The 13,790-nt window shown below is 53.7% G+C and overlaps 1 protein-coding gene across 7 annotated transcripts; it reads left to right on the plus strand.

The window, feature by feature from the left end:
- The first annotated feature begins 29 nt into the window (after positions 1 to 29).
- On the plus strand, positions 30 to 11,100 carry LOC122372572 (serine/threonine-protein phosphatase 4 regulatory subunit 2-like). Of its 7 annotated transcripts, none has more exons than XM_043349930.1 (8): positions 30 to 90; positions 926 to 1,010; positions 1,339 to 1,594; positions 1,818 to 1,946; positions 8,189 to 8,379; positions 8,722 to 8,804; positions 9,335 to 9,373; positions 9,951 to 11,100. In XM_043349930.1, the coding sequence occupies exons 2-8, from the start codon at positions 974 to 976 to the stop codon at positions 10,602 to 10,604; spliced, it is 1,389 nt and encodes a 462-aa protein (XP_043205865.1). In that variant the 5' UTR covers positions 30 to 90; positions 926 to 973; the 3' UTR covers positions 10,605 to 11,100. The 7 variants fall into 7 exon arrangements, with proteins under 7 accessions (XP_043205865.1, XP_043205863.1, XP_043205864.1 ...); XM_043349928.1 differs by having other exon boundaries at positions 47 to 85; XM_043349934.1 differs by having other exon boundaries at positions 81 to 94.
- The last annotated feature ends 2,690 nt before the right edge of the window (positions 11,101 to 13,790 follow it).

Raw genomic sequence — 13,790 nt, forward strand, 5'->3', positions numbered from 1 at the left:
TGTTTGCAACTGTCGCAAGAGCGCCATTCATCAGTCCTGCCGCTATTTTGCTGTGTGGCTCTTTGTATTTTTGCGGATCTCTATGGTGCGGTAGGTCGTTATTCGAAATTTTCCTATCCTGATCCCGCTGGAATTTTGCCATCTTGTTTCGCTTTTCATAGAGGGTAAAACTTCAAATAGGTATTTAGCAAAGTATTGCTGTGACTGTGAATGAATTTGAATTGCATCATATGTGTATCAGTACCTATTGGCTATGACTAGTTCAAGTTCAAGTTTGATTTGCTTCTAATCAAAACGTGTAACGTGTAACAGTAATGCAAATCTAAACTATTGGCTCCAAATGTCAAATGCATAATGCTGAACTGGCTGCTTTCTTTTAACATCAATTGATGTGGATCATGCTTAAAGCCTGAAACAGACTCTTTCCGCAGTCAGGAAATCGCATGCGAGAGCCTATTCAAATACATGAAAGCACGCTCATATCAATCACACGCACCTTCCGCAAGCAATTGATGCGAGAAGAATTACAATGTATTTGAATAGGCTCTGACATGCGATTTCCTGAATGCGGAAAGAGTCTGTTTCAGCCTTAGCCCTTAAGGCAACCTTGGAACTGTACAATGGTTCAGCTCAATCTGTATCATGTTGATGACTATGTGTTGACAATGTCTTGCAGCTTGCTCTGCTGTATCTCAATCTCACTGCTGTATCAGATAGATGTCTTACACTGAGTCTCAAACTGCCTGATAATTCAACTTTATTAAATCCCTTAGGCTCAGAATTTAGATGGTGCATGCAAGTAAGACCTCCCATGCTGGCCCATGATTATCATTGTAGGCATCTGCCTTATGGCTAAGTCCCCATTTGCAGGTTCTCATTTAAAGACATTTTCTTGTCTGAATGTACTTTTTATTTTCTTTTACAGGTCTGGAAATATCACTTAGAACTAGGCACCACTTCACATTCTATAATTATGGAGAATCGTGAGGAGGTACTGATGGAACTGACAAGTGAGTTATTTGATCACAGCAGCCATGTGAAGAGATTGATCACCTTCATCGCCTTCTTAAGCCACTGAGTGGAATTCATTTTTTTTTAAGTGTGTGGTTCTTTGAAAGACCTGTCAAATGACTGGGTAGTGTGTTATTACCCATTATTTATTTTATAAGCATTATTTATTTTATAAGCATGTGTTCCTGCATGTGGATGACCCAGATGGTGCCAAGCCCCATTGTGTTGCTGCCACTAGGCCATTATGCCTGTGATGCTGTGTCTATGTCTGCTATTACTGCCTCTCGCTGTTCTGAGTCTGACTGCGCCTCCGCCGGCGGCCGGCAGGGTTCGAGTCGTGTCGCTCGGCTCCGGAGATCCCGCCAGTGCTGGAGGCGTACCTGCGCCACGTGGCACACACCGGCGACTCGCTCTTCCCGTGGCCCAAGGTACGGCCGCTGCTGAAGCGCAAACTGGACGTGATCGCCGACCAGTACTGTCAGCACTGTCCGCCCGAGAAGATACCGGCCATGCCCAACGTGGACCCGTTCAAATTCGACCAGCTGAGAGCCGAGATTCACCTGAGGATCGACGCACTTTCCGGGTTAGTCGGTCGCTGCTAAGTGGGGTACCGCGTGCTTATTCGCTTCGATAATTTATGCAATTGTTTGAGCTTGCACATGTAGGTTTACAAATACGGTAAGGGCCTCTGCTTAAGTGGGTCTCCATGAAGTTTAATTTTGTTATTCGACATCGTGAAAATAGTCGCGATGTTGCAAATGTGCATTGTTGTCGGTTCGCTAACGTTTCGTTTGCGTCGTTTCCAGCACTCCGTTCACAATCCAGCGCCTCTGTGAGCTCATGACGGAGCCTCAGCGGTACTACAAGCGCACCGACAAGTTCATGCGCGGCGTGGAGAAGAACGTGTTGGTGGTGACCACCATCGAAGCCACCAGGTCGGTACCACATCGGTTAGACTGTCACCAGTCGCTGTTGCGAACACGCCGGCGTCTCAGTGAGGAGTGTATTGTCGAACATGGCGGGTGGGAGGTGGCGCCACTCGGGAGCCACCTAGCGGCGACCTTACGAACGTGTGCTGAGGTCAACAGCAGGGCTGCCAGATGGGCTGGCACGTAACGTAAACAGCAGACGACTGCACCAAATCCCTTCACCTCCCCCAACGCGGAAAGAAGACTGCAGATCAATAAGAAGCACGAGACGCGCGAAACAAAAATACACACTCGTCGCGATTAGCAGATACATAAGTCCACACTCGGACGAAGCTCACAGTTTGACGCAAAACATAAAAACATACGCGAGCACTCGACAGTCTTAGATCTCTTCAATGAGTCGTCTCGGAGGACGAATCTGTCGCCTCGAGCGACGGAGCGGATTCGCTACCGGCCGCTCAGCTGGTTCGGTGGCCGGCGACGGCTGTCGCGTACCAGACGTGGCTGATTGCGGAGGTACGGGCGTGCCGGAGCGCGACGGCACAGTGGCCTCGGATCCTGAGTCCGCCTTCGGGAAGTCGGACGGCGTGACGTGCGGGTAGCGCCTGCGGATGTGTCGTCGGTTCCGACAAACGACTCTTCCGCTGAGAAGACGGATCAGGTACTTGCGGTTCGGGCAGACACGAACGATGACGCCGTAGGCCGTCCACCTCCTGTCCACCTGGTTCTGCACAGCCACCTGGTTTCCCACGCTGAGGTTGGGCAGATCCTTCGCGTGAGCGTTGTACCTCTCCTCCACCTTCTCCTGTCGTTTGGCGGCGGCCGTCTCGGCGATCTCGGCGGCGCGCTGCCACTCAGCCGCGAACGCTCGTCTGTGCGCGGGAAGGGCATCTTGTACAGGGCGTCCGAAGAGGACTTGAGCTGGCGATCGTCCTCCAGCAGTAGGCGTGTTGCGGTACTGAAGGATCGCGCGGGTCCACTTGTCCGGGTCGATGGACGCGGAGCGCTGATCCCAGCACCGCCGAATGAGCCGCTTGGTGGTTTTGACGGCTGCTTCGGCGATCCCGTTGGACTGGGGGTAGCCGGGGGAGGAGGTCCGATGCTCGACTCCCCAGTCGCGCAGGAACTCGCGGAAGGCTCGCGATGCGAATTGCGGGCCGTTGTCGGAGTACCAGATGTCAGGTACGCCTGTGAAGCAGAACATTGTTTGAACAGATCGAATGGTCTGCTTTGCCGTAAACGTCTTCCCCAGGTCCGCGACATGCTGCCAACCAGAGTAATGGTCAACAACCACGAGGAACTTCCGCCCGCCATGTTCTGCGAAGTCTGCAGACACAATCTGGAACGGGCGTGAGGGTGGTGCGTGTCTCTGGTACGTTTCCCTGGGAAGCGACGGTAATTCGTTCTGACAGGCTTGGCACGAGCGTGTTACATTTTCAATGTCACGATCCAGGCCGGGCCAATACACAATTAGCCGGGCACGTGCCTTGGTCTTCTCCTGGCCCTGGTGAGCTGCGTGAAGTGCGGTGAGAACATCGTGGCGCATAGCACGGGGTATCACCAGACGACAACCGCACACGACTACGTCGTCATCAATAGACAGGCTGTCACGCTTGTACCAGAAAGCTCGGATTGAGTCAGGCAAATCATGCTTGCGGTTCGGCATGCCTTCCCTCACGTATTTGGCAAGCAGTTGATACTCAGAGTCAATTGAAGCGATACGCCTCACCTCATCCATCCTTATGTTCGTGCTGCTGTCAGAGATGGCGCTGGTGATCAGCGCGTTGATGGCCGGGCTGCCGGCGTCCTCTGCCACCTCATCCGTCGCCACGGCCTGGTCGACGGGCGATCTTGACAGCGCGTCGGCAGCTTGGTGTTCCTCACTCCGGCGCCAGCTGGCGGTGAAGTTGTACTCCGACGCCTTGAACCGGAGACGCTGAAGGCGAGGGTTTTCAATCTCGTCAAGTCGCTTCGATCTGAAAATCGGGATCAGGGGCTTGTGATCCAAGACGAGTTCAAACTGAATCCCGAGAAGGAACGGTCGACATTTTTGCATGGCCCACACTGCAGACGCACACTCAAGCTCAATGACCGCATATCTCGTCTCTGCATCAGATAAGAATCTGGATCCAGCCTGTACAACACGCCATGTGCCATCATCTTGCAACTGAGACAAGACAAAGCCAAATCCGCGTAAACGACTGGCATCGGTACTGAGAGACGTGGGTCGAGACGGGTCGTAAAAGGCGAGTACGTTAGGCGATGACAACTCTGCTCGTGCCTTCTCAAACGCCTCCTGGTGACTGTGCTGCCACAGAAACTCGTTACGTGTACTCATCAGAGGTCGGAGCGGCGTCATCAGCTCAGCGACTCGGGGCGAGAACGACGCTACCTGGTTGACGAGGCCGGCGAAGGAGCGGAGATCTGTGACGTTCCCAGGCGTGGGGAACTCGGCGATCGCTCTGGTCAGGCTCGTGTCGATCTTGTAGCCGTCCTCGGAGACCTCGTACCCGGCGAAGCGGATCTGTCGCTGGCCGTAGACGAACTTCTCCTTGTTGAGGGAGATGCCCCTCTCAGAGCACCGCTGTAGAAAGCGACGAACGTGGTCATAGTGCTGCTCTGGGGAGCGATCATATATGATCACATCATCGACGACACGCTGAAAGCCGGTGAGACCTTCAAGACACTCGAACATGCGGCGGTCATAATGCTCTGATATGCTACTGATGCCGTACGGCGCTCTCAGAAACATATAGCGCCCGAACGGGGTTATGAAAGTTGTCAGCAGCTGACTCTCAGCGTCCAACTCGCACTGATGATAACCTTTCAGGGCGTCGATAGTCGTGAATACTCCCGCCTGAGACTGGGTGATCGTCGCCACGCACTCAGCGGGCGTGGACAGCTGATATCTCTCGCGACGGACATATCTGTTCAAGAATGAGAGATCCACGCACATCCTGACATCTTCAGTGTTTTTCTTGGGCGTTACAACTATGGGCGCGCACCATTCAGTGGGCTCAGTCACTTTCTGAATCACGCCGTTACTCTCGAGTTTATCTAGCTCGGCCTTTAGTTTCTCTTTGAGCGGCAAGGGGACCCTCCTGGGCGCCGATACGCAAAACGGCTTAGCGTCGTCGGTCAGAGAGATGTGAAACTTCTCACCTGGGAGCGGCTTGACCTTCCCGTCGAATACCTCAGGAAACTCGTCGACCAGACGCTGGCGCTCAGCCGCAGCAGACTGCATGAAGGCGTCCGGACGCGGTTGTGGAGCTCCGACTGCAGGTGTCCCCTCAGCTGGCAGGCTGCTGCTGCTCTGCGTCGTGTCGGGGGCTGCGCTGGTGACGTCATACTGCGGGTCACCTCCGTGCGCACACCTGGCTGGAGGTACGGCACTGTCAGATCCCCCACCAGGGGGCGCTCGCCCCGTACGCACGGCAGGCACGACAGGTTTGGGGGGCACCGGTGGCTTGACAGACGGCATGACAGATCTCTGTGGCCTGGGGTAGGACTTTGGCACAATGCCAAGATCCTTTACCACACGCCAGGAGAGCAGCAATCCACACACACCATCAACAATGTGGACATCATCATCAACTGCTACTCCATCGAGAGTGATCCTGATCGGCAACGAGCCGATAGATTGTGCTGGCTGACCGTTAGCTAACTTCGGGTGGTCCTGTGGCGCCTTCAAATCAGACACCTTAGCGCCGATCTCCCCCAGAAGTGCTGTCCCAGCGACCGTTATATATTCTGCTCCCGTGTCGGGCAGGGCGTTTACCACGGCGAACTTTGGACCCTCCACTAGGACATCTATGCGGGGTGCGTGCCCACGGGTGCTGTTGCTGGATATCACTGTGGACATGACGTTGGTTTTCTTGCCTGGCTTAGCCCTGTGCGGCGTAGGTCTGATACATGTGACAGCGAAGTGGTTCTTACCCCCACAAGCTCTGCATGTCTGGCCCTGAGCTGGACATTTTGAGCCCTTCCTGTGGTTGGGACGCCCACACCGATCACACTTGCCTCCGTCAGAGTCACGTACCTGGAAGGCACTAACCTGGCTTCCAACGATCTCTGAAGCATCTCTCACCGCGGCTTCCTCCGCTCTGCAGGTGGTGACGGCATCTTGCAGCGTCAGCTTCGGGACGGCGCACAGCCTCTGGATGGTGGCCGCGTCTCGCAGTCCTACTACAACACGGTCACGAATTAGCGAATCCCGACAGTCATCACAAAATCCACAACTGCTTGCCAGGTCCTTCAGACTCGTGAGAAAATCATCAAACAGTTCACCCGGCTGCTGCACTCTTTGATTAAATCTCCTTCGTTCCAAAACTTCGTTAACCTGCCCCTTGGCATACTCCTCCAACAGTTTAAGTACACGATGAATGTTGTTACGTTCGGCCTCAGTCAAGCTGAACTGACTCACGATCTTAATGACGTCGTCACTGAGACAAGAGCGAAGTGCAGCCATTTGGACATTTTTGTCGCACTGATCAAGTCCAGACAACAAAAAGAAATCGTCCCACCTCAATTTCCAGGCGCGGAAGGAAACTAGGCGATCTTGCTCGAAGTCCAAACGCTCAGGCTGAGTGGCTCTCCCGAGCCAAGCCATTGGAGGGCGGTCCCCGGCGGGCGACTCTGCAGGCGGCGCCATGTTGCGAACACGCCGGCGTCTCAGTGAGGAGTGTATTGTCGAACATGGCGGGTGGGAGGTGGCGCCACTCGGGAGCCACCTAGCGGCGACCTTACGAACGTGTGCTGAGGTCAACAGCAGGGCTGCCAGATGGGCTGGCACGTAACGTAAACAGCAGACGACTGCACCAAATCCCTTCAGTCGCTAGCCATTGCATCTAAACCGCCAGGGCGCTTGATAGCCTACCTGTGTTCTAGCGCCCACCCAAAAGCTCCAACAACACACACCTCGACTCTAAACCGCTGCTGCTAGCTTATCACAAGGGCTACCTGGCACTGAAAGTCGGTGGAGCTGTGCAGTGTGCACCATTGATATTGCACCTGAGTGCTGTTCACGGGCACCTGCGGTGACTGCGGTAGCTGCGGTAGATCGCAGGCTGTAAGTCACGCCCACTTGTGTATACGTCATCACGCGTTCGTCTGCGGCGGCTGTGTCACTTTTGCGCCCAAGTAACACGAATGCGCAACTGCCGCGCCACTTTGTATGACAAATGGTTCCTGCGGCCGCTGCGGTCGGATCGTTTCGACCGCAGGAGACGCAGGCGACCGCAGCCGGCCGCAGCCGTATGACGTCACACCACCCGCCCCATCCCCACTATCTGTGACGTCATTACCCGGCTGACCGCCGAGCCGCAGCTACCGCAGGTGCCCTTGAACAGCACTCTGATGCCAACATGAAAGTGCTGACCAATGCTGACAAAGTCGAACTTCGGTTCGATTTCACGTCCTGGCTTCTCATCGTTATGCAGTCTGACTAATGTCCGGTATCCCCAATATCGGCTCTTGAAGCGATTATCGTGCATTATGAACGCTGAATGCGCGGGAGTTACCTTATCATGCATCAGCTGACTGCGATACTAGCGTAGCGATGCTGACTGGGGAAGTGACTTTGATGGTGTGTGGTCCGGGCCGGGCCTCACACAGTCAGCGTTGAGACGTCTTCGGACACCCCGTGACCTGGACCTTCCGCTGTTGTGTGTGAAAGTACACCTTGTGGTCTGCTTCTCCATTACTTCTGCTGTTCTGTGAGGTCTGCCCTGTCATCGCTGTTTGTGTATGCGCATTCTGTGACGCATTCTGTGACGCCTTTGTGCTGAGAGATTTTCCGTAACGGTTGATCTGTGTCTCTCATCCCTCTTATGCGTTCTTGTGACGTATCCTGTGTGTATACCGACGCCCTTGACCTCTGCGTCTCGCCGCTCCACTCCAGACGCCGGCCGTCTTCGGCCGCTGTGTGTGACCTTAGTCTCCCTCCGCTTTACTCCAGACGCCGGCCACTGTGTGTGTCGCCTGTCTCCCTCTGCTCTACCCCAAATGCGGGCCGCCGCTGTGTGTGTGACTTGTGTCTCTCTCCGCTCTACTCCAAACGCTCGCCGCTATATGTAACTTGTGTCTCCCTCCGCTCTACCCCAAATGCGGGCCGCCGCTGGCCGCTGTGTGTGTGTGTGACTCGTGTCTCCTTCCGCTCTACTCCAGACGCCGGCCTCCGCTGGAGGCAGTGAACGGCGCTGTGTTTATACTGGCCCCCTGTAACCTGTGTCCCCTCCGCTCTACTCCAGACGCCGGCCGCCTCCGGAGGCTGTGAACGGCGCCGCCGGCCCGGAGGAGGAGGAGGACGAGGCTGCGGGGTCGGAGGGTGTCAGTCGCGGCGCGCCGTCCACCTCGGCAGCGGGACGGCCGCCCGAGCCCGAGCAGGGACACGGGTCGGCTGACGAGACGGCGGCGGAGGCAGACGTCGATACTGATACAGGTGAGGACTGATATTGACACAGACACAGGAGCCATATAACAGTGACCGGTATGGGGTGACAGGTAATTGATATGCTGTCATCAATATAGGAGAGCTTGGAGGTCAGTGTAGTGTAGTCACAGGGCTGGCCTTACACTGCTCCTTTAGCGGGACTGCTGCGGTGCTGCTGTCTCTGGAGGGGTTGTGTAATTACACGTACCCTCGCACCGTCCTCGACACTGTGTGATTCGATCAATGGATGGCTTGTGCAGTTATAAGTCACTATCCACTATTCAGTAATCAGTCAGCTCACACCGGTCGCTGATGCCTGTTGTCTGACTGGCGGCATTTTGCGTGTTTCAGATGCCGGCCCCACACCTATGGAGGTGGGTCCGGCGGTCGAGGAGGCCGTCCTGTCAGATGGCGCCACTCCCGTCGAACTGCGGGTAAGTACGGGCCATAGCCTCAGGCCACGGTGTGCGGCCGGCTGTCGAGAGTTTTGTCAGCAAAGCCTTCGACACCCACTGGTGGGGTCATGTGCTTCACGATATTTGCTTTCAATTAGCTTCACTTATCGGTGTAATGTAACCTAGCCGACAGCGTTGTGGCCTGCTGGCGCGGGCCTGGAAAATAATGTGGTCCGTCTTATGTCGCTGTGAAGCTTGCAGTAGCAGTCTATGCTGCACAGTGCACATAATACCTTTGATGGTGTAGTGTCCCAAAGTCGCACTTTGACATGGATGTCAGAGAGGAAAAGGGAATGAGTGTGAAATTGCCAGTCAGATAAGGCACTTAAAACTAAGGGGATGAAATCCGCGAATACACTGCATCCATTTTTTTAACATTGTGATTTTGGATGTCTTATTCATCAACCGTCTTATGATAATAGCCAGAGCATTTGAAAAAAAAGAATCAGATAAGGATGCAATGCTCACTGATCATTACTCATGATTTATCTGTGTCTTCTTCATTTCAGTGTAATGTCTCAGACCTTATACGGGAGAGTGGAAAGGTGGTGAGAACTTAAAATTATTTTAATCTCATTGTCGTTTCTTACCAGAATTTACCAATTTTGAGATGTTTTTTGATGTGACTTCACCTGTAAGTTCGACTGTCCCCGGTCATGTTTGCCATAAGATAATTCGATAAATACATGCGTAGATTCCTTCCAGTCTTCCACGATGCAGTGGCCGGTATATCCGTATCTGAAAGTCAAGTACCGGGTTCGTATGAAGCCCATCCCAGCCGTCTATGTTATGGAATATCTGCCGAGCGTGAACTCTCGCCGTCAATAGAGGTTATTGGGGAAGGCTTCTCAATCCGCATTCCGTTCATAACACCATTTTCGCCTGCATTCAATCACCCGTCTTCTTTACCGGTGACCGACAAAGGAATCGGTTATGAAGCATTGAATAGCTCAAAGAAATCTAAAAATAGAACCAAGGAAAATAAGTTGGATAAAGAGAGTTGAGAACTTGGTAAATATGAGACAATGTTACCTTTTTACGGTGTGCGTTACGGTGTTAGTATTTTTACGGTGTTACAATGTTTTATGGTTTGCGATGTTTGATTTCGCTCGTTGTTTTGTGCAGACGGAGGTGCCGACGGAGTCCGTGTCGGCAACTGGTGATATCAGCAGCGGGGACGCCGAGCTCTCTGGCGCGGGGGAAGGCTCCGACCCCGCGGAGAAGACACCCAGCGTCTCCGGCCAGCCCGGTGACCAGTCGGACCGGCCTCCCGAGCCGTCTGACCCGCCGTCCCAGCCGGCTGAGGTACCGGTCCAGGTGATAGACGCACCAGCGGCCGCCGAGCAGACGAACCCTCCCAGTGAGACCTCCCCGACCTCAGAGCAGCCTTCAGTGACCATAGAGCAGTCCGTGAATCCCGCGGAGAGTTCTGTTAAAACCTCAGACGAACCTTCAGAATCCCCAGACCAGAGTTGCTCGTCGACAGACACACCGTTCATTCCATCAGACCAGCCGGCCGTCGCGGCAGACCCGACGACAGACCTTTCAGACCAGCCATCCGATCTCTCAGACCAGCCAGTAAACCCCTCAGACCCGTCGACCGTGACACCAGCAGACCAGCCAGCCGAGGGCTCACCTCCACCTGCGGCTGACACCACAGAACAAAGCGAGGACGTCAGTCTCGACTCATCTAACATGAGTCTGGATGACAGTCTGTGCGGCAGTGATGCCGTGGTCGGATCTCCTCCGCCAGCCACCGGCGACGAACCGGGGGCGTGAGGGCGCTCGCCTGCACCCTGTCCGGGCCGTCAGCTCGGCGCCGTGTAGTTCAATGCGCGGCCGGCGCGGGCACGGGCTACCACCCGGTGTCCGCTCGGTGATGTGTGACGCTCCTGGTCTGACGGTCGCCGCCCGGTGTGCAGTGGCAGTACAAACAGTGACTAGCTGACCGACCAGGTGACCTGTCGGCGCCGCCGCTACCTCGCTCCGGGCACTGCGGCGGCTCTCTGTGGAGAGGATCAGAGCTGGTCCCGTGGAGGGAACGGTCTCAGTCGGTACTGAGCCGAGGTAGTGTGTCGGGGCGTCGGGAACGGGCGCAGCTCCGCCCCGTGGGTGGGAGACCCGCCAGTGGGGACATTCAGTTTGCGTTGCGCTCACATAAAACCAGCGGCAGGCTGGCCTCACACCAGTCGTCTGTCTGACCTCTAGGCTGTAGTGCTTAAGACAGTCTTTTGTACGTGAATTGTCCTGTCCATAATAAAGGTTCCATGTATAATAATTGTGTTTGCCTGGGAGCGTACATAAAACTGAGCGTTCAGTCTCGACATGGGAGCTCTGAAGTTTGTCTTGCCAATTCGTAGTTTCACTCTCGGGCCGTGGCGAACACTGAACTGAAGCAATTTTCGCTGACTAGGGGAGCTGGGGGAGTCGTACACCGAAGGTTAAATTGGAAACGTGCTATTTGTGGATTGTTGATTGTGCAGCTGGGTAGTTTGATATTGTGTGTATGTTGTTGATGATGCGAGGCATTACTGAGTGCTTTCTTTTCTGAAAAGTGAGATTACGGCCAAAGAGCACTCGGCGTAACTATTTGCCAAGAGTTTTGTTTTTAAATAACGATAGGAATTAGCACACCTTCGCCGTAGGCGGTTCCAGAAATGAGCCTTAACCAAAGTCTTCAGAAACCCATCACACTCTTCTGTGTTAGGATGAATCGCATCGCGATCGAGCATGCTAAAGTTTCAGCAGCGATTTAAGTTCATCTTCGACTTCTCGGCTGACTTATAAATGGAGCTTTACAGATGTTGACACGCGCAAAGCCGGTCTCACTTAGTATGCTAAATGCCGCGGCGATCTGTGCTCGAATTGATGCGGCGTTCGCTGTTCGTCGGTGGCGGCGCCGGACGGTGCGCGGGCGGGCGACTCGGCGGGTCGGGCCGGCCGGTCCGCCGGCAGCAGTGCCGCGCGGATCGCCGCCGGCTGAGGTGCCGGAGGGGGAGGATGGCGCCGGGACGGGGTCGGCCGCTGCCCCAGCTGTCCGTGCTAGGGCCGCCGCTGCTTCTGCTGCTGCTGACCTGCGTACGATCAACGAACGGTGAGTACTGAGACTCGAGTCGCTCTAGTTAAGTCGCTGTTATTATCATCGGACACCGTGTAACTTGATATCACTTGCAAATAACTTGTCGGTAATGTCAACCGACTCGCAAATCCGTTTACGGATAACAAGTGTTTTTGATTATAGTCAGGGTTTTTATTGTGCACGTTGTTTTGTTCCCTGACCACATTGGTCGGAAACCTGACTCGATGCTCCGACCCGACTCTTGTCCCTGAACCGGCCCCCCCGTAACCTGATCGGGACGCTGGGGCATTTAACAGAATTATGATGAACGGGACAAGCTGCGTCCGGTCGGTTTGGCCCAGCCTCTCCCGCCGCTCACCTCCCTCGACCTTTGTTTGGTGTTCTACGTTTTTGTAACCATTGACCGCGGGTTATTCCTTTAACCCGCGCCCTGCTGGGGGGGGGGTGTGTTTGAACACCCCCCCCTTGTGGTTTTTCGCGAATATCTCAAAAACGGCGGCGCGGAGCGCCGCCGTTTTTGGTACACCTTATCATACATCAATTCTACACATGTTGTGAAAATTTCAGACCAAGGTCATTCAAGGTCAGGTCACCAGGTCACTTGAAGTGACCTCACCTCATAAAAAGTTTCAATGTCTGTCATAGCTACACCGAGTGACCGATCGCTTTGACACTTTCAGCGATTGCTAAGAGCAATAGCATGTACAAAATGTATATCTCAGAATTTTGATACCGATGACCTAAGGTCAGGTCAATTTTGCGACCTCCCCATTATAAGTCAATGGGAGAAAATTGAAATGCGCCTCTTTTGGACGAAAGACATTATAAACACTCCCAAACACTGAATTACAAGTGGTTTAGACACACTGAACATGGAAATGGTGTCCGTGACCCCTGTTTATGCCCTGAGGTCATCTTAGGTCACGAATGGTATCTAACAGTTTTTCGCAAATAACTGTTGATAGAGGCATGCTAGAGCGATGAAAACGCCTTAGATGTGTTCAGCTCGACGATACGGATCGACTGATATGCAACATGACCCTCTCCGGTCAGGTCATGACCTTGACCTGAGGTCAAATTTTCAAGTTGACCTTTCAAGGTCAAGTTATAGTTCATTCGATGCGTCTTGACGAGAGGAACACGATGCTGGTAAAAGTAAGCTCGTACAAGGCTTGGGTCAAAAGTTATTGCAGAAAAACTGTTTCCGAAAAAATCGGCTATTTTTGCAGTTTTTGCCCCCTGCAGGCAAAACCGTTGACGTTAGGTCAAATCTGAGAGAATTACTCAGAAAGGGCGTTAATAGGGCTATCGAATGCGCTTTTCCGCGGCGCTGTAGCTCTATTGGTTCCCGAGTTCTGCGCTGGCTTCTTTGAAATTGTCGACATTCGACCTGGAAATCGGCGAAATTTTGCCTTCAATGACCTCTGGTGACCTGACCTTTGACCTGACCAAAAAATTGACCGAAGTGATTTCCTCATTATTTTTGACGCTCTTTCGAACGCCGCCTTCCGCGTATCGCTACGTGGCCTAGGAGCCGAGTTAGAAGGGGGGGGTGTTCAAACACCCCCCCCCAGCAGGGCGTGGAAATCCAGGACCCCCAGCCGGGCGCGGGTTAAATAACCCGAAGGGCGAGACTCGTAAAGATTCGAACGATATGTTCTGGAGTACCGCGGAAGTTATAGATAAACCGTTATAAGCTGCGCTGCAACTGAAGGGGATCAGTTTAAGAAGTGTAATAATGGAACAAGGAATTCTTACCAATTAAAATTGTAGTTCGTTAATGATCGTTAGCTAAACCGGCAGTAATCAAGTTACATTTCATGATAACGTTTAGGTATCGAATTTCCCTCAGTTGTATGTAGTACCGGGGTCACGGGAGGGTATCG

The sequence above is a fragment of the Amphibalanus amphitrite genome, unplaced genomic scaffold, assembly GCF_019059575.1.
Source record: "Amphibalanus amphitrite isolate SeventyFive unplaced genomic scaffold, NRLGWU_Aamphi_draft 001374F_arrow, whole genome shotgun sequence".
NCBI lineage: Eukaryota > Metazoa > Arthropoda > Thecostraca > Balanomorpha > Balanidae > Amphibalanus > Amphibalanus amphitrite.